The sequence below is a fragment of the Colletotrichum karsti genome (assembly GCF_011947395.1).
Source record: "Colletotrichum karsti strain CkLH20 chromosome Unknown Scaffold10, whole genome shotgun sequence".
NCBI lineage: Eukaryota > Fungi > Ascomycota > Sordariomycetes > Glomerellales > Glomerellaceae > Colletotrichum > Colletotrichum karsti.
In genome coordinates, this window is record NW_024065910.1 from 314,295 (window position 1) to 334,934 (window position 20,640).

The 20,640-nt window shown below is 52.3% G+C and overlaps 3 protein-coding genes across 3 annotated transcripts; all 3 read right to left on the bottom strand.

Annotated features, from left to right (window-relative positions):
* Positions 1–308: 308 nt before the first annotated feature.
* CkaCkLH20_03955 (uncharacterized protein) lies at positions 309–10,393 on the bottom strand (the record flags this gene model as incomplete). Its single annotated transcript, XM_038886674.1, has 8 exons — positions 309–907; positions 967–1,232; positions 1,290–1,719; positions 2,365–2,891; positions 3,771–4,637; positions 4,712–4,945; positions 7,491–8,931; positions 9,541–10,393. 8 exons carry the CDS (start codon positions 10,391–10,393, stop codon positions 309–311), a joined length of 5,217 nt encoding a protein of 1,738 aa, XP_038747924.1.
* A 3,573-nt stretch (positions 10,394–13,966) lies between these two features.
* CkaCkLH20_03956 (ATP-dependent RNA helicase HAS1) lies at positions 13,967–15,823 on the bottom strand (the record flags this gene model as incomplete). Its single annotated transcript, XM_038886675.1, has 2 exons — positions 13,967–14,467; positions 14,537–15,823. 2 exons carry the CDS (start codon positions 15,821–15,823, stop codon positions 13,967–13,969), a joined length of 1,788 nt encoding a protein of 595 aa, XP_038747925.1.
* Positions 15,824–17,322: 1,499 nt separating this feature from the next.
* Positions 17,323–18,841, bottom strand: CkaCkLH20_03957 (6-phosphofructo-2-kinase; the record flags this gene model as incomplete). The annotated part of the gene is made up of 4 exons (XM_038886676.1): positions 17,323–17,841; positions 17,889–18,002; positions 18,051–18,675; positions 18,732–18,841. 4 exons carry the CDS (start codon positions 18,839–18,841, stop codon positions 17,323–17,325), a joined length of 1,368 nt encoding a protein of 455 aa, XP_038747926.1.
* Between the last annotated feature and the right edge of the window lie 1,799 nt (positions 18,842–20,640).

Below are 20,640 nucleotides of genomic sequence, written 5' to 3' on the forward strand. Positions count from 1 at the left end.
GAGACGGATACCCTTTGGGTCTGGGCCTAGTCGGCCTAGCCTACGTTAGTGGCGTGGCGATCGGGAGGGGTCTCTAGTGAGGAGATCCGGCTGGCTTGGCATGCGGGTGAATCACGACGTACCTCATGGAGAAATTCGGGTTGTTGCGCGTTGATTCACGGCAGAGGAAGAGGAGCATATCAGCCAGATAAAACATTGATTTGAGATCGTCAAGTCTGGTGTCAATGTCGGAGACTTTAGATCCTACCATGAACGTATTCTTATCTGCGTTGTCTGCAATCGGTGGATTCTCGTAAGCCCAACCTCCTTCATGTATCTCCAAGTGCGTCACTGTTCCCATCGGGTGCTGGCGGGCCCTGGATCGTCAAGTCCGGGGGTAGATAGTAGTCTTCCCCCATGAAGGACCAGTCTTCCCACATACCAGATGCATCCGTTTGGTCGCTGATGTGAAAATTGTCACGTTGGTATCCGGGGGCCTCTGGTGCAGCAGATGATAACAGAGGAAATGATGACTCGAGAAATACTGACTGAGGAAACTCTGGCTGAGGAAACTCCGGCTGAGAAAGCTCTGGCCAAGAGAACTCTGGTTGAGGAAACTCTGATTGAGAAAATTCCGGATCAGAAAACACTGGCTGAGGAAGTGCTGGTTCGGAGGGCCTTGGCTCAGGAACAATGGGGCTTGGCTCCAACGGGTCTTGTTCGCGAACAGGTTCGAAACTTTGCCTCAGTGGTATCTCCAAGTGCCTTACAAGATCGTGTAGGCGGCTAAGGATGTCTGGGACAATATTGGCCACAGCCCTGGCAGCTTCGGTGGCGAGCAGGTCTCGAAGAAGCGGCCTGACTTCACGTCGAACATGCTCGGACCACGTCTCTGTCTGGGCCAAGAGGCTGAGATCCAGGTCGTAGTCTGAGGAGATGTCAGTTTGATGACTGAACTGGAAAGAAGGGTCAAGTTTTTCGACTCACAAGGGTTAGGAAGCTCGTCCTCTCTCACATCGAAGAGTATTCGGTACACATCCAACCAGTGCTCTTCCTCCGACCGTGTTCCTCTCGGTCGTTTAAGGCGAGATCTTGTCTCGGGGCCAAACTTGTCGCAGCCCGTGGGCGCAGGTTTTACTTCGCATGGCGGATCTTGTCGCTGGTGGTCCTCCAGAGCACGATCACCTTTGAGGTCTTTCCAACACCTTCTGCATTGGAAGAGGCTCTTTTGGTGGGTTCGATACAAATGCTCCCTTGGAACAAGTTAACATTACTACCACAGGGAGTTTCCAGTTTAGAGTGTCACTTACTTCATACGATGGATTGTGCTCCATCCGGGGCCAGCACAGGTTTGTCTCCTGCAGTACTCGTGGGGATTCCACTTGTAGTAGGGGCACGCGAATAAGACTTTACCAGCGTCGCATGACTTCGTGGGCTTTTTTCGTCTTCTTTGGTCTTCGTCCCCATCCTCTTTCTCGTTCTCTCCGTCACTTCCGTCGTCATTGGGGACAGTACTCTGTCCCGCCTGGCCCTTCTGTCTCTTGATACTTCTCCTGCCCTGAGAGTTTGTAGCTGAGCTTCCGGCCTGGCCTCCGGTTTCCCCTGTTTCCGTCGCGTCTCTTGTGTTGTCATCATCGTGCGTACCGACGATTTGCGAGACGTAAGTGTCGATATCTCGGAGAAAAATCTCCATGATGGTGTTGACGACTCTACCCTTCTCATCCTCAATGGTCTCGGGCTCTAAGGTGGGAGATGCAACTGAAGCTGTGTCTGAGTAGGAATCTTTGCTTGTGCAGAAACCTGCCTCGACTTTCTCCATTTTTACCTTTCTGTCTGATACTTCCATTGGAGAGGAATCTCGTTGGGAAAAACCCGACGATGGACGTTGTCCCTGCTGGAAAAGACTGAAAGAAGGCGCTGTCTGGGGGTTTTGTGACCGTGACCATACAGCTGCGGCGCTAGCACCTAGTGAAGAAGCACCTAGTGAAGAAGCATCCGCGTGATAGTCATAATTATGGACGCTGTCTTGGCCAAAACCCCTCTTAAGACGCCATGCGCCCTTCATCTGAGAACCTCTTTGGTACTCTCGACGTGGCAGAGAAGCCACTGTCGCGTAGTCGCTTGTGATGGTATTGCCAACCTCAGAACTTGGATCGATTTTGTGAGTCCCCTTGCTGAAAAGTTCCGAGGGTAGCGTTATTAAACTCTCGAGGCAAGTTTCTGGGTCAGACTGATTATCCTTTAAGCACTCAAATATCTTCGTTATAACGTGAGAGCTTTTCAAGATCTGTCTGCACTTTGTGAGCACCAGTGTGAGGAAAGATCTGCTCGTTTGACCTCCGTCGTCCACTAGAGTTGTGTAGCTCCAAAGCTTGAAGAGTATACCGAGCAGGTGAGGGTGTTCGCCCTTTATGACTGCACTTATATCCGGCAAGGGCTTGTCTATCGTAGATGGCGCCGTGATGTTACTCGCAGCAGCGATCCGCTTCGCTTTGATAAGTCCGGCGACGTCACTAGCCCAGGTGAATAGAGTTTTCCCGTTGCCAATGGGGTCGTCGGAGTCATCGTGGTCCTTATCTGTGAAAACGTTCCCCGATGTCATTGCTTCACGCACATAATCGACGATGAGCAGTGTGAGCTTCTCTTCGTTGTTACCCGAGCGCAAATCTTCGGGTTTCTGGCGGGGCCCGTCGTTGTCCATAACTGATACTCGGGCGTGGTAATGTGCTACCTTCAAATCAGCAGCTGCCTTAGGCTCGATGCTTCTTTGGAGTGATGGGTTTCGACTTTCAGTCTTTGTGGACTTGAACGGAGGCGACTCGAAGTGTTTCGGAATGCTGAAAGCGTCTTCGTTTTCGACACTATACTTTTTGCACCCCCATGCGTCCAATTTGTAGATTAGTTGGCGTTTGCTATCAACAAGTCAGACAAGAACTTTGAACGATTTAGTAGCACGTACGTAACTTTGATGCCATGGTCGTTTTCTAATAACTTTCTTACGTCCTCCAAGGAATTGCGTGCATAGTATTCAGTGATCTGCGGTCTGAGAAATTCCCAGTTGGGTGCGGGCATTCGCCCAGCCTTACCCCCCTCCATTGATGTTTGAGATAAGGCTGCTGAGGAATCCATGTTGATATGTTGACCTCTCATTCGTCAGAGGGGCTCAAGCTTTGGACAAGGAGAGCAAGATATTCTTGAAGCAGAGTTCGTCAACTTTATGAGAAAACCATTCAAGCAGGAAAATGATGGCGCGCGAGGGCACAAATGCGCGAGCGCGCACTTTGTCCTCATTGGCGAGCATGGCCACACAGCCTGCTTCACTTGGCAGCATGTGGGAGGTGATGACTGGTCCATAAGCACTGCACCAAGTGCAGCTTACTCGAGAGGTGATTGGTGATAATCTTATCACTATGTTTGTCTTCTGATTGGGTTTTGTGGAGTGAATACCCAACCAACTCAATAACGCTGGCCCTGCAGCCCTGCTTCATCAAGCAACTTCGATTCTCTCCTTCATCCAAGACCCTTCTGCTAATACACTTCCTTTACATTACAATATAGTCAGACTAAGAACTTCTAATCATAATGTTATCCACATAACGTTACAAGTCCAGATTAATTCTCATAACACAAACCCACAAAACCCTCCGCTTCCAAAGTTCTTGAGTTCTTTCATCTACTCAGCATAATGTAGGTTGCTCCGGTTTACCGGGCCCAACTCCGTCCCAGCCGCGTTGCCAGTTTCCACCCCCGAGGCGCAAACGAAAACCCCCCCTCTCACGATGAAACGAGACCTCGGCTTCCGCGGCCAAAGAGTAAACAAAGACGCCGTCGAGTTCTTGTCCGAGTTGGGTTCTCTCGCGGCCTCGTCGCCGAAGCCATCTCGATCCTCGGCCCTGCGGATGGCACGTCCAACCGCAGAATCGGTTGCGACCCTCGCCTCGTGAAGGATGCCCGAAAGCTCCCGACTCTCGGCAATCTGCGCGACTGTGTGCCATGCGTTGTTGGGGAGGCTGAACTTCGTGGCGCGGAATGACGCGCTGACCACGGCGACGGTGACGACGAAGCAGGCGAGTGTCGCCATGAATGCCGAGTAACCCCTGAATCGTCGAGGGACAGACGCGAGCTGAAAGTAGACGTGGGTTGCGTTGTCGCTAAGATCGTATACGTCGATGAAGTTGTAATACACAGAGCGCGCCAATGTAAAATGGATGGCCTGCAGCGCGCGCGCGGGCGATGCTGTCTCCGCAATGATGTCGTTGAAGAGTATGCCGTACAGCATATCCGCGATGCCCATGTCACCAGTACTAATCCGTCCTCCCCCGGTGTACATAGGTCCAGAGCAGTTTGGGCATAAAGCCAATGGTTCAACGGGGAGTTCCGCTCGAGCAGTAAACCATGTGCCAGGGTGAAACTCTGACACCATGTGAGACGTTGACTTGTTGCGAGCGTTGTCCACTGATGACTTGAGACTTTCCGGGTTGATGAACATGATCTGTCGATCTTGCAGGGTCATAGACAAAGAGTTTGAAAATGCGCCGAGTTGTCTGCGTACCGCGCTGGTGTCGTAGGCGTCGCTATCCGAGTCCCACTTGTAGATTGGCTCAGTTCGATTTCCCTCGCTTGAGGCAGATATGTTGAGATACCGGAGATGCTGGTCGCTGTTTTTTGGGAGTAACCGTTAGATGTTTCTTTCATTAAGGCAAAGAATGACGAAAAGCTTATGCGGACTCACAATAAAGGTTGCAAGCACATGGCCATAGTGAAGGTCATATCCCTTTCGGACCCATCATCTAACAGCGAGCGAAGTGTGGGTTTCAGCCAGGGGCCAGACTCTTCAGAACCGACGTAAGATCCTGTTTGATCCAAATCCATATCTGCTACTTCTTCGAAGGCAGGGTTGCCGGCATCCCAGACAAGTGTCGGAGTAATCGAAGTGGGTGAGAAATCGAGAGGTGACTCGAGTTTGCTATCCGAGCTTGAGCGAAATCCGTCATTTCTGAGGGGGCAAAGCTCCCAGACGTATTCTGGCCTTGACATTCCAGAGAATTGACAAGTGAAGTTAAAGCTCAACTTCTCTGGCGATGTTATGCCAGCGGCATGCGCCGCTGTGAGTCGACTGGGTTGGACGGAGCCGCATAGGCTTGGAGTCCAGCCCGTCTGACCTCCACATAGTCGAATGTCCGTAACTTCTGGCCGCATGCAAACGACACGCCAATCAATGGTCTTTGCGACACCATGAAACTCTTTGAGTCGCTCTCTGCTTGCTTGCGATGCAACTGGCAAGAACGCCCTTACTGTAAGGCCTGTGTCGTCCAACCCGTCCTCTTGCGCAGGGAGCTCTGAATATTCCATGAACGTCTCTGCGAACCGAGGTCTTTTGAGCCAGTGACTATTAGTTTCTGCGTTACTTTGTGCGTCGCCCTCGATGGCTTTAGGGTCCGGAGTCCCGGATTCATTCAAGTTGAAAATGTATGCGTTCTGAGAGAGTTGTGGAAAGGAGACAATTTGGGTCTGCTCTAGGTCGGAAACCAATAATGTTGAAGTGAATTGCGTGGCGACAGTCGTAATGATGAGAATTAGAAGCATAAAACGAACCCTTGCTCCTATTACTGACAGCTGGAATATGAATGGCGCCAGCGAGAGCGGCCCACTGCTGGTAAAGCGAATGATGGACATTTCTGCAACGGCGTGGAGGTGCACACCGCGCCGCTCCACCGCTATAGAGGCAATCATACTTGTTGCTACAGCGGCGAGAGTTCCAACGGCAGTACGAACAATGACGCCCGTAAGAGTAAGACTCAATTGAAGGCGATTTGGGGCGAGCACCCAGTGGCGCCAGCGAGGCTCGTCTCGGGAGGCGAACCAGAGCCAGGAGATGAAGGCGACGGCCGCTGCCAAGGCAATGTAGGACAACACCATGCTAAGTCTGAGCACGAAGCCCAGGCGTCTTTCGTTTCGGTTGAGCCTTGTTGGATAATCGTAATTTGCAGCGGCATGACGTGGATGGATGGGTTCCCAGGGCCTCGTATCTTCGCTTGGCTTTCGTTTTTTGTCACCCTCATTTGATGGTTGTGCGTGGGGCGGCGCCTGCTCCTGGACTGGCTGATACATGGTAGTAAACCGAAGTTCCTGTGCTTCGATGTGCAGCGGTCTCTGGTGACAATCTCAAGACATAAAGGAGTTGATTGACATTGACACAGGTCAAGCCTCGAGAGATGGAGTGAAATAGTCAAAAACGAAAGAAGTGCTTCAATCTGGCTTTTTTCGACAACAGGAGAGGAAACGGACCGGTGCTGTGGATGGAGGACAAACGACTGTTTATCAGGAGAAGCGTTGAGACAGCCCGCGCTGTGCCTCTCATGTGCGCAATACGACGGAAGCTGACCCGAGTTTCCCAGACCAATTAGACGAGAGGCGTAAGGAATATTTTTAGTTGATACATCGTTGATCAGGCTGCGACCCGGCAGCCTGCTTGTAAAGTGCTTCTTGGCGAAGGTAGCATCTTACCATGTTTCCACAAGCTGATGACATGAAAACGACTAAAACGTCATCTGCTTCTGGTTATGATGATTTGATCATAACCCGCAAAGCCGTACTGTCAGACTCTATATCAACTGATCGGTACAGTCACTACTCGAAAGCACTTACGCCTGAACCCCTAAACTTGTTGTATCGCAGATGCGCAAGGCTCCGGCAAACCACTGAGTACGGGTAGTATGTAGAACCCTCAATTCTAATCAGGTGGGTATTACCAGTTTAGGTATGGATGTGAAGACTCCTTAAGGCTAGTATAGACTAAGGTAGCTGTAGGTAGACTAGATGTGTATAGCGTCTTAGACCAGGGCAATGCAGAAACAAAAGTAAGAGAAGTTCTGCGTGTAGATGAGACTTTCTATCAACTTTACATAGAGTGCGTTCCAATATTGCCTACACGCTCTCGAGATTACTTCTATATAGCCACTAGAGGAGGTAATAGAATAATTCGTCGTTTGTCCTTTTCTCGTGCAACATTCTCATCATCATCCAAACCTTTATTCATATCCCTAAAGTACTTACCAAACCTAATTTAAACTTCAGTTACCTCTCAGATATTTAAAGTCAACTTATATACCATCAGCCAGAGCAAGTAGACGGGCTACAATAATAGCGTTGCGGACTTCATGTCGACTAAGCTTATACTTCACACAAATTCTAGGCTTCCAAATGTTTTGGGAAGCCCCGGTTGTCAATTTCGCCCGAAACTGTTGAATCATCATTAAGAAGGTCGATGACGTTTTCCCAGACTCTCATATATTGAATTAACTACACACTTAAGCCTAGTGTTTATGACTTTTATATTTTGCTTATCTTTCTCTCTCTCTTCTTGATTCAACTGAAATAGAAATATGAAAAAGAGAACGGAGACTTTTAAGCACAATTGAAACGTTAATAGCGACTTAAAGAAATCTATAAGTTAATTAACTAGCCTATATAAAGCTAGGCTGGGGACACTTGGTTGTGCAACTTTTTACTCGCTGTTGTCAGTCTTCTCGTCAGGGAAACGCATCGCGTATTCTTCTCTGTACTCCCTAAGCTGTGCCATCTTTTCCTCCACGGCGGCGTCCATCCCGGCACGTACCTCAGGGTCGAGCAGCTCGGCCGCGTCGCCCCCGTCGTGCAGCACCCTCCAGTAGATACTGTCAACGTCGTAGCTCTTCCGGGATGCGAAATTGAACCAGAATCGGCCCGTCGCCCACGAGGCGCGCATTCGGACCGACAGCGGCCGCCGGTCGTCCCCGTCTCCGTCCTCACGGGCGTCCCGGCCATCTTCGTCCTCGACCATCTCAAGCATTCGCAGGAACTGTTCCATCCGGGGTTCGTAGAGGTCGCGGAACTCCTGCACCGCGTTACGGTCAACCCAGCTGCCCGGGTCGTTCAGCAGCAGCCACCAGGGCGGGTCGTGCGAGAACTGGGCGGGCATCGCGTTGGTGAACTCCCAGTCGAGCACGGCCGTGATCTGCATGGTGTCGGGGTCCACGAGCATATTGGCCGGCCGGAAATCGTCACAAAACGGGGTGAAGGGGCCGGCGTCATCTTCGGCGCTGCAGAAGGAGTCAACGAGCTGGAGGTAGCGGTGGCGGGCGATGTAACGCGCGCGGGCGATCTCGGGGGTGAAGGCAAGATTTCGCTGGGTGCGCAGATGGACCAGGTGCTCTTGAGCCACGCTTTTGAAGAAGTCGCTGGCGCGGGCGAAGCTTGCGGTTGGAAAGCTGTCCGTTGGGTAGCCTGCGGATGTGGCCAACTCGTTCATGTTGTACGTCAGGGGTCTCTTGGAAGAGGACCATATGCCCTTCTCCTCCGCAGGCTCTCCAGGCCCTCTCAGGATAGCGCCAATATGCTTGAACTGAATTCTTGACAGTTGGAGCAAGTACCCAGCGACTTGCCGGTAGAATTTGTCCAGCAAGGAGCTATCGAGGTCCGGGTTCAATATCAGTTCTTGCTGGTCATCGTCGGGAGGCTTTTGAAGAATCCTCGAGGCTAAGGTGCCCTCGATGAAATCCATGATGATGAAGGGGCCGAGCTGCCGGGGACTCTCGTGGGCTAAGCCCCAGGCATGGACAAAGGGAACCGGAATTGTGGTGTTCTGGCGTATAAACTCGATGGCGCGTACTTCATTGATAAGCTTCTCCTCCAAGAAAACCGTCGAGATGTGCCCGGGCTTAGGGAAACGGATGACGGCATCGGGCCCGTCATCCTCAAACCTGATTCGGAAGCCCAGGTTGAAGGCTCCTTTGAGGTAGCCTACGACCTCGGTGGCTCGACCCTTTTCTCGGCGGTCGGCAACAAATCTTGCTAAGTCGATCTTGGCATCGAGAGCCTTTCGGATCCAAGTGCGGGCTTGATCGTCGCAATTGGTGTCTTGGAGGGTATCAAAGCAAGTGCTCAGGGAAAGGGTGTCATACATGTTTGTCGCTAGTATAGGGGCTGTCGTGTCATGGACATAGAATGTCACCACGTTGATTCCGAAGGAGCAGGGTAAGGGTCTAAATAAGCGGTGGAGGGAAGGCGAACACCTAGGGTGGAGTTATTCCATTGACTGCTGTGGACTGCAGTATGTATTTGTGGTGGTGCAGAAACCAGAGAGACCCTGTATTGTACCACGCTGTAGCCGCTAAGGTACATGGCAAGTCATTATATGAGGTACCTTATTATCAAACCTTTAAATAAACAGCTTTTTCTAAGAAGATTAGAGTAGTCTGCTTCTAAGATGTTAAAATTGTTCCTATCTTAATGTTATCCTAGGTAGGTTATAGAACGTGCTTCTAGAACTAACTTCCGTAGTGATATTACCACGTTAAGCTCAATCCGCCAGCCAGCCCCCAATTCTTTGCGAATAGCTTCCACCCAATGTTCTGGCATATTATAGGCTCGTTCTCGCACTGTTAGCGAGTGGAACATGAGTCTTAAGCCACTCATCCATCACCGTTGTGGCAGGATAGCTCGCGTCGCCAAGCCGGAGCAGCATCGCCATATGCCCTTCAAAGCTCGGCCCTTCAAACACATGCAGAGCACAGTCAGTACCTGCCGTCTTGAGCACCGCAGCCAGTTCGATAGCTTGGCGAATGTCTCCTTGTCTCTGGACTTGGAGGAGCAAGAAAGACTTGGCGTTCGGCTGCTGGGCGTTGTAGGTCGGGGACATAGCTTGAAGTCTCTCCAAATCGGTGCCCAGTCCAATGTGCATGTTCTGGGCGATGTTTCCCGGGTTGTCGATGATCTCTGCTGCCGCGTTGAAGTTTGATCCGTCCAAGGCGATGACGCCGCGTATGGTTTCGATGCTGACTCCGGATCTGACGAAGTAGCTCGTGTCGGTTCCCAGAAGAGTCACGACGTGAGCGCCAGAGCTGTGTCCCACGAGGACGACCCTCTCCGCATCGACGCCGAGGTGACTTGCATTTTTTGCCAGGTAGCCCACCGAATCCGCGACCTCTTGCACCTGTTCAGCCACAGTCACTTCGGGAACCAGAGTGTAATTGATCGACGCGATGGCGTATCCTTTGGCGAGCAGATGGCCAATCTTGGTTGAACCGATGGAGTCGAGGTAGGTGCCGGCAACCCAACTACCACCATGAACGAAAACGATTATCGGCGCATAATCGGAGTCCGGCTTCCAGAGTCGCAGGCGTTGGGTGTCTTTGTTGCCGTAGGCCATGTCCGCACCGCCCGTAGGCACGTCGGCGTTCATTGCCGCCATGAGTTCCTCCACCCTCGCCCCATCAATGGGGCTGCTAATCTTTTGGAATATGTCTAACCCCGTGACCTCTCTTCCGCGAGCTGCCAGCTCAACTGAAGTCAGGGCGGCGACAGATGCTGCATCGTTTGCGTCAACTGAGGTCGACGTATTGGAAGACTGGTTGGGGCTGTTGTCCTCGGCCATGGCTGCATAAACTGCTGAGAAATTGATTTGCAGTATGCAGTTGGGTATAAAGAATGTAAAATGCTCAACGAGTGCAGTTGCCAGATGATTTGCGACTGCTGCTTTACTTCTATACAGCAGTACTTTAACGACGCGTATACCTGGCCACGCATCGAATTTCTGCCTAGTGTCTGATCGCTGACGTTATAAATGAATGCCTGCTGTGAAGTGGACAGGCCCTGGAGTAATGCACAAATGCGGGTTCACCGAGACCTTCCAAAAACGGATGTACAGACAAGTCCGTATCGAAATCCAAGTCTAGCAAGTTTAATGATTTGGGATAAAACCTAAGAGTTAGAGGCTTAAAAAGGTATGACTTTAGGGCTATGTTAATGAATTTCTCTGTATCTATTTGCAACTGCCTTGTAATTATTATCAAATTGAGGTGATTGGAAAAGACAAGATATAAAAACAGTAGAGACCGCAAAAGGATAGATAGTAGTGCGATTTAAACCTTTAACCTTTAGAAAGCGTAAAACGGTCATCAGAGCAAAACCCACGACACTCTCTGGCGCTTGCATGCCCGAGGGCGAGGATTTCTCCTTCTTTTACATCTACGTACCTTCCAGCTCTCCTCGCACCGTTACCGTCAAGGTAGTACCTGCTCATAGTCGATATCGTTATCACCACTGCTTACGCAGAAGAAGTCTCGGGTCTTCCACGTTGCACAACATAGAGCTTCGCGAATGCCCCATCAACCCTCGCCAATAGCTCCTCTGGCTCACCATACTCAAGTAACACTCCCCCATCTAGAACAACAACCTTATCAAATCTACGGACACCGCCCTTCGGCTGTTTCTGGCTTGCCGACGACCACGACAGGACGCCCGTCGTCTTCCCCCGCAACGACCTCTTCTGTCTGCGACGAACGGACGGGTCGCGGGTTCCCAGTCCATTGCAGTTTCGGAAAAGGTTCTCGCGCCTGATGGCGACCGCACCCTGCGAAAGCGTCCACCACTGGGCGTTCGAGTTCGACGACACCTGGGACTTTGATCTGTGTCCCCTCTCGCTACGGAGCCGGAGCCGTCTTTCTTACGAGTCTGAAGACGCGGAGAGTGGTAACTTCTTCTGGTGCGTGCAGGAAATGCTAAAAGATGCACCGGGACGGAAGCCTTGTCATGTGTACTTGATAGACTACGCCGTTCGTCTGAAGCCTGGCGCGGAAAGGAAGACGACGTTCCACGGCAACGACTGCAAGTTTGTGGAGTCTGACGACGTGGAGGAGAGTTCTGTAAGGGCTGGGGTTAAAGAACTTATACAGCAGCTTGAGTCCGGGTCCGGTAGCCTCTTGGCAGCCTTTGCGATACAGGTTCGCCTTCTAGCATGTGTGAAGGACTGAAACATTCTGATGTGGGACGGTTGTTTCCAACCACCTCAAGAAAAGCTTGTGCTATAAGATGAAAGATGACATAGAACTTTCTACGCAAAAGTATGTTTCCCATAGCACATATATAGACTTTTATCATACAGTAAAATGAGATCGAGGAGTTTACTCAATTCTATCCTCGTCATCCACATATTGATACCATTCTTCAAATAAAACAAGGTGAAGATAACGTCGGTAGAACAGTGTAACCATAACGTAAGTCTATTAATAATTAAGACGTCCATTCAATTCAAAATCAACTCTGATTATTGGCAGCTTGATTACGGTCGTTAAGAAGGTGACTCTTCGTCTGTCCAGAATGGCTTCCGCGGTAGCAAATAATGACCAAGTTTGTCACGAGGACCAACCAAACTGATCCACCGCAGACTCGCCGTATAAAATACCTTCTACGATTGTTAGACTTGCCCATACAACAAATATGCTGCATTTTGTACGCTTTTCGTTTGCTGGTGTAGACAACTCATCCACCTTCCAACAAGAATCAGTACGTAGCCCATCCGTTGGGCACATCGTCTACTATAGTCTCACCACAATGAATCTCCAACGCATCGCTCAAGAATACCCAAAAACCACCAACAAAGAGTAAGAACACCAGGCAGATGGAGTTGGGTGATTTGGAAGCAGCTGTAGCAGCAGCTGTAGCAGCGGCAGCAGCAGCAGCAGCAGCAGCAGTAGCGAGGATGTTATTTCACTTAACCTCGTTGGTGTTCCCAGAACGGCATCAGTCCAGCTGAAGTCACTGGGCCTTTATGGATAATCCCATTTCACACTGCTCTCGTCCAATATATCACGCACCTGCAACCTATCTCGAAGTAACGAATGCAGTTCCGCACTTGGTAACCCAACTCGTAAACCTATCGCAAGTCATCCAAGCAGTATGTCTAAGCCGGGAATTAGCGTAGTTGCTTCGTCATGTAATCCTCCCCCACGCATCTCGGCAGCAAGCCCAATACATAAATACCTTATAACATAATCACCAAGACCTCTCGAAGCCATGTAACGATTTGCGTGCAAGTCGTGTGTTTGTTAGACTCTGAGACGGACAATAACCTGCCGCCTGATCCGGCCCCTTTCCAAGGCAGTGTCTGCAACTAACTAGAATGAGAGCACTCAAACCGAGCTGAATGCACACCATCACCTCGAATCCTTGATCTCAGCGGGGTTTTCCCTATGAATACGCAAGAGAAGAAGATGAGAGGCAGAAGATCTCCTCGCCAGTTTAACCACAGACGTAAAAACCAGCAGGGCATTCGAAGATCCGAACAGAAACTCGTCTTCGACGTGGCTTGCATGAACCGTGTATCATTACCCGGCAAAGAGCAATGCCAGGAGACGCGCAGTACGTCCAGACACAATCGCGTTCGTCTGTGAAACGGAGCCAAGACTGACACACAAACGTCTTTATATACCCCCCTTTCCCACACCGGTATTCTAACATGCGATTCTTAAACACCGCCAAGCTCGCATGAACTACATCAGGCTTGTTCAGATTACCAGATCTGGGCATATAAAAATACATGTAAACCTATCACGCACTTAGCTCTACACCCCAATCTGGCGAAACGTCTGGAATCGTGATCGGTTGCGAGAGTCGACGAAGGTCCAGTCCTCGCCGAAACCTAGCCACTGATCATGTTATACGCCTTTAGACGGGAAGATACTCGCATCGTTAAGCCATTTCACCCGCGTATCATCTACGAATAAGTAAGTTCCGGCGATGAAGGGAGATCAAGGGGAGAAACGCGTTGAATTCTAATGGCCGGTCATTCACGCCTCCCTGCGACCTAGGTAGGTCTCTGTTGTAGTGGCTCGCCTCGCCAACTAGAAATCGAGTAAAACCGGCAAGTTCAAGGCCAATGAGGCAATCGATCCACACACCTTTGGCTGGTCTGCAGAGAGCACCCGTCGTTATCACCCTCTTATACCGAATGGATCATCCCAAGTCCAACACCTGGCCCAAGCCTCACCACGACAGCAGCTCTCTCACTAACATCACGATCACGATCACCATAAAACCTCAAGCTCAGCAGAAAGACAAAGTCCCATTACCCTTTTTCACTTTCTAAAAACAAACATTTTTAATAACGCAACGCCGTGCTGCCAGCCAAGTACACATCCATCTTCCCACACACTCTCCCTCCCCCTTCTCACCTCTTCTTATAAAACCCCCCGGTACCCCCTTGCTTCGGCTGGCTCCCGTACGCCCTCCTTCCCTGCACCTTCTTATCCCGCCCGCTCGCGCCGACCGTGATATCCACCCGCGGCGGGGTGCTGAACCCGAAACTCTTGGCCACCTTGGCCAGGTCGAGCTTGTTGACGTCGAACACCGTCCGCAGCGAGTGCGACGCGTACGCGTGCAGGTACGAGCGGTACCCGTCCTTGGCCGACTTGTTGAGGTAGTAGTTCTGGTTGATGAGCTTCTCGAGCAGGGACTGGATGTTGGCGATCTTGCTGGCGGGGAAGTCGAACTCGACGACGGGCACGCGGGCCTCCTTCAGGTGCGTCAGGAAGCCCACCTCGGACGGCTGCAGGAACATGAGGGAGCGGCCCTTGGAGTTGGCGCCGCGCGCCGTGCGGCCCACGCGGTGGATGTAGTCGCGCGGGTCGTCGGGGGGGTCGACCTGGACGATCCAGTCCACGGCGGGGATCTGTTTACGAGAGACGGTGTCAGTGTAGTTCTTGAGATGATACTGGGACAGGAGACAAAAAAGACTTACATCCAATCCACGAGCGGCGACGTCGGTGCAGATCAAAGTACCCTGCTTGGCGTTGCAAAACTCGAAAAACGTGTTCGTCCGCTTCTGCTGCTTCTGCTTACCGTGCAGGTCCAGCACGGGGAGGTCGATGTAGTTGAGCAGCTCGGCGTGGTACTTGACCGAGTTGCAACTACTAAAAAAGACGATGACCTTCTTCTTGAGGTTGCGCTTCAGGAAGCTGAACAGCAACAAAAACCGCTTGTCGGCGTCGCAAATCACATACCCCTGCTCGAGGTTCTCGACGGTGCTGTGCGTCTTCTGCTCGTCGACGTTGACGTACAGCGGGCCCGGGCGCAGCGAGATGCGCGCGAGGTCCTCGACCTTTGTCGTCTGCGTCGCCGAGAAGAGCATCGTCTGGCGGTCGTCCTTGGGCAGGATCTTGACGATCTGGCGCATCTCGTCCTCGAAACCGATCTCGAGGATGCGGTCGGCCTCGTCGATGATGAGGGACTTGAGGTTCTTGAAGACGAAGGGCGTGTTCTGGAGGTGGTCGAGCAGGCGTCCGGGCGTGGCGATCAGCAGGTTGACGCCCTTCTGCAGCTTGTCGGCCTCGGCGCGGCGGTTGGCGCCGCCGATGACGATGCCGTAGGTCTGGGAGTGGTGGGCCATGAGCTCGCGGGCCACACCAAAAATCTGCAGGGCGAGCTCGCGGGTCGGGGAGACGACGATGACGCCGGTGCCGTTGCGGGGCTTGAAGCGCAGGGCGTGCAGCATCTCGACGGCGGGGATGAGGAAGGCGAGGGTCTTGCCGGAGCCGGTCTTGGCGGCGCCGAGGACGTCCTTGCCGCTGAGCAGGGGGGGGATGCCGCGGCGCTGGATCTCGGTCATTTTCGTGAAGCCCATGTCCTTGATGGCCTTCATCGTCCTCTCGGAGAGGTTGAGCTGGGAGAAGTCGTGGGCTTCGGCGCCGACGGTCGGGAGGGCGAGGGAGTCCGCGTTGGGGAGGTCGGAGGAGGACTTTGAGGGGGCGGCGGGGGCTTTGACGTCGTCGTCGAGGTCTGAGCCGGCGCCCTCGTCGTCTGAGGGGGCCTCTGTGTCTTTGAAGTTCTCTGCCGTCTCCTCCTCGTCCTCCTCTTCGTCGCTCGCGGAGTCGTCAGAGTCGGCTTCCGGCTCGGGTTCCTTGGTGCGCTTCTGCTTCTTCGGTTGCGCCGCGGCGGGCGCAGAGGCGGCGGAGCGCTTGCCGCTCGAGGATTTTGCGCCATTGGCGTCGGCGCGGAACTTGCGCTTCTTGTGCGTGGCGGCGTCCATCTTCGCGGGGGGGTATCGGTGTGAAGGTGGTGTTGGTGGTTGAAGAAGCGTGGTGTTCTTCGGCGCCGTGAAAGAACTAGACTTTTGCTGCAGCACCGGTCAATGAAGGACCCATTGGGGGAATTTTTTCTTATCGGATGGAAATCTCAGTGGAGCTGCGCGATAACGGAGTGGGATGATCCGGTCCGGCGCGGGCAACTGGTACGTACCTAACTCCAGCTAATCCCCTCTTTTTGAAGATCAACTCAACCTAGTTCGAGATGGCTGTCTTCAAAAGTTGCGCTCAACTGAAAAGACAGTCAATTCCACCTCTCCTTAAAATCTCAAATGCTATAGGTCCTAACTTAAATAATCTAGAGCTTCTTCTAACTCTTTTGCTTTAAGTCTTTTATTCATTTCACTAATAACCTTTTGAGCCCCCCAAAGGGCGAAGAAGTTTTCCACGCCAAAAAGAAAAAAAATAAAACTTAGCAGCAGCCACTAGCTACTGTGACGATATGAAGAAAAACCTTGAACTTGAAGAGTCATAATATAACCACTATGGCCAGCGAGTCAGAGTGGCTACTGCTAAATTTCAATACTTAGCGTTTAAATGTAGGTCTATGAACTAATTGACGATGTGCTTCTTTAAGCGCCTCTCTCAATCATACATAATTGAACGAGATATCCTAATATCGTTACGTTTGAACTCCTGTCTAATGAGTCAACCCTCAATCAACGCTCAGCAACCGTCTACAAGCTCAATGATCTGCAACCGATGAAATGCGGGGTGATCACAATCAACGATCCTCCGCGGGAGACATCGAAGTCTATTCTGACGGGGTCACCACTCCCTCGACTCTCCCCGCAATACGACATCATCCCTCCATTCACCACGCGAATAATAACGACCAGCTTTCATTGGGCATCTTTGCCCATATCAGGCATGGAATGTTCATTGGTACTAATAGTGTCGCAAAGACAAAACGAAGGGACCGACAAAAGAAAGTCCCCCCGTCACCGTCACGGACGACCCATCGCGAATAATGTGCATGCATTTGTCCCTCGGCCGGAGCTCTAGACCTTCCAAACATACCATACTTATCATGGAACTTCTAGCAAGAAAAGCAAGCGTTGAAACCCGACTAACGTCGAAACAGTGCTGTGAGACTACGATCCAGAGGAGTTGGGGATCTGCAGACCAAGCTTCCATGTGAAAATGATTGTCGGACACGCCCGCCTTGATGTGCCACTTCCCCCGCGTTTTTGCCGCCAAAATACCCCTATGCGCATTTCTTATCTTTTCGTGGTTCCTTTAACGCCGTATTGATTGAAGATCGGGGGTGAACGGTATGCCGAATTTAAGTGAGAAATACTTCGGTTTCAACAGAAAAAATAAGGAAACCCGGTCCGCAATTCGTCCGATCGATCTATGGGGGCCGCATTCCCTGCCCTCCTGTTCCTGTATCCAACCTTCAGTAAAACGTCCTCTTCTCAAAATCCTCTAAACTCATGCTGGATCACCTACACTCCGCTGTAGGGTTCTCGTGTTTCGCGGTCGAGCCCTTGCCGCGCCAGGTGCTCACAGCAGGGATGTTAGCCTCGTAGCGCACCTCCTCTGTTCCGTAGGCGCGAGGGGTGAGCTTGATGAGAGTGTGCAGGGGCACATTCATCCAGGGGCTGTCGGCCTGGGACTTGTTCATGAAATAGGCATATATGCAGCGCAGCACGGCCTGGTGGGTGACGATGAGGATATCCTCAGAACGCTCAAGCTCCATGATGATGGGCTCGAGGCGGATGACGACATCGCGGTAGGACTCACCGCCGCGGTAGCGGTAGTTGTACTTGTCGTCGTCGCGGGCGGCAAAGTCTTCCGGGAAACGGTCTTTAATTTCCTGGTAGGTCAGTCCGTCGCAAACGCCAGAGTCGAGTTCATCGAGCGCCTTCCACTGCAGCTGGTTGTAGTCCGAGGGGAGGAAGCGAGCAGTTGCGATGGTGCGCTTCAGCGTGGAGGTCCAGACAGTGAGAGGGCGGTCATCCTGTGAATGTGAGCAGAGTAAGGAGTAAGAGGAGGGGGGCTACCTACGCCGACTGATTTTCGGACCAGCTCAGGCAGTTTCCTGGCGTATTGCTCACCGCGAGGTGAAAGCATGGTGTCACCGCCGATACGGCCATCAAGGTTGTACATCGACTCGCCGTGCTAAGTCAAGTCAGTGGAGTGCTCATTTATGATGAGCTAAGTACTCACTCGTGAGAGCCAAATTGAACGGGGCCGGATGTGGAGGTTCATGAGGTAGTAGACGACGCGACTTTGGAGGTAGTCCTGGATGCGGTTGATGATGACCTGTTTGCCGACATCCATGATCTTGAGATACGTGTACTCGTCCTCGTCGCCATCTTCATCGAGCGTCTTGTACACCTTCTCGTAGTTGCGAATGCGGTTACGGAAGTCGAGAGCAGCCTCATCTGGGTCCTGGCCCTGGTAATCGGGTGAGGTGGTCTTGACGTCGCGGATGTTGGCCATGATAAGGCTCTCATCATCGCACTTACTCTCGACGAAGAGGACCTCGATGCCTTCCTTGGTGCAAATGTCGAGAACCCACTTGCGGCGCTCCTTTGTGGAGTTGGTGGCATCCAGGATGCCGATGACGCCGCCCTGGCGGAACCAGGCGAGCATGTCCTGAATGGCCCTTTCGGCGGCGGCGCGACGTCGCCGCTCACCCTCGGCGTTGTGGAAGTCAAAGAAGTCGGCCGAGGGGTGAGCGTCTTCCTGGCGGCGGTAGCTGCCGACGTTGAAGGTCTTGGCCTTGATTGAGAGCCATCCCAGATACCGTTGCGCTGGACGAAAGTCAGTATTAGGAACTCCAATTGGGCTTGAAGTCTGAGAAGTTGTCGAAGACGTCTCGAACACCGATTTCACAGCTTGTACTTGCCTTTTTGCGCGATGAAGCTCTTGCCCCTGGCGGGCAGACCGACCATGACGACACATATTTTGAGGTCCTCCACCTGGATGCCGATACCGTTAGTCTTACCGGGCATCTTGACGTCGCGTCTGATGTCCGCGTTTTTGAGTCTATGCTACTTTGCAATAAAAGACGAGATGCGACGCGTAATTGAATTCATGAAGAAAAGATCAATCAAGCGGCAGGCGAGGTCGTGGCGGGCACGGAAGGCAGCTCGCGTGATGCTTCCAGCAGGGAAAGTAGCTCTGCGCCCAAAGAGGCGGGACCCCCCGGTGTGAGTTTCGGAGGCGGGTGCGGTGAATTGGGGCCGGGGTGGAGGCACTTCTCGACCCGGCGACAGCTACCCTCTCCAAGTGAATGGAAGAGCCGCTAGCAGGGGGCAGAGGCAGACCTGCGAGGCAGACAGGAAGAGAGAATATGGTAGGCAATAAGGTCGTCTGCAATGGTTGACGAGACTTCTTGTCCGTTTGCGTACGTGTGCGTGCGAGGTATGCCTCGGGAGGTGTGAATGAGAACGCAGGTTGATCGTTTGAGGTGTGTAAAATGCAAAGGGAGGTGGGTGAGGTGAAGAGGGGAAATACTTGAGGGTAAAGTGATCTGATGGCGAGTGATGTGATGTGAGGGTGGAGGGAATAGAGTAATGAGTGGGTGAGCAGTGTGCACGAGTCTGAGAGACGGAGTGAGAGAGATGGAGGAAGTAGAGAGCGGTACGTAAAAGCAAGCAGGGGAAAGAACCGCCGAGAGGATATCCCGAGGACAATTGCAAGCTGCCGGCCCAGAGTCAACCTACGTTGTCTGAGCTATGCAAGCATTCGATGGTGCTGACTGGACTTGGTTCAACGGTCCTAAGTAATCGTCGAAATGCAGTAATCTGCATCTGCAAGAGCTACGACGAACATCTCATTCTGTGGTGTCCGCCTTACCTGGACAGACGAATCCATCGTGAGATTTAAACCAAACCCGCTGGGGCGGACTCGTCAGTGCCACAGTACACAGAACGCTGCCGCTTGCATGCTTACAATTAATTGCACTTGCAATCGGGATTCCTAGGAGCAGTGCCTAGACTGTCCTGCCCGGTGAAGGGTCCATTTACGTGACGATTGGCCCACCACGCCGTCTTGACATGGTATCGGTAGGGTAATGCATCCGTAAGGCAATCCGCCCTTGGCTCCGTGAGAATGTTGGACCACGGCTGCAAATAGAAGTCACCTCGTGACAATTCCATCTTTCCTAGACTCCCGTCCGCCCGGCCGTGGCCACCACCACGAGACAAACCAGTGGAGGGCAGCACACTAATACATGCCACAGGCCAGCTAGAAAGAACTCAGGCACTTTAGCGGACGGGAAAAGAAGCTCGGCGTGGCCTTCCCGCCCCCTCCATGACCCCATCCCAACTCCAATCCCCATCTGATGCCCCTCATTTTTGATGTGTCTGGTGCCCGCTTCCCCCCGGCTAGCATGTCGTCTGGCCAAGCTTACGCTGCACCTCCCCAGCTTGGAAAAAATGCAGGAAGCTCAGCTCCAGCTCCAGCAAGGCGGCCACCCCCGCAGAACCGGGACATCTCGTAGCTGCAGAGCTCCCTCACCACCAATTCAAGTTCCGCCCTACCAGAACTTTGCAGTTTTGCCAATCCAGCTGAGCATCTCTCACCGAACAACCGAGGTGGAGATCAGACCACGCCGAACGCCCCATCCGACTTGCCAGTCATAGCCGGTTTTCCCACGGAAGCCTGCCGGAACCGAACAAACTGCCTTTTCTCGATGACGGAAAGAAATGCAGTCCAACCACTCGTGTCTGAAAGATGTAAAACAGCAAAGTTCCAACCCAGAACATGCCAGGTCATCATGACTTTCCAGAAAAGCATTAAAAGAAGT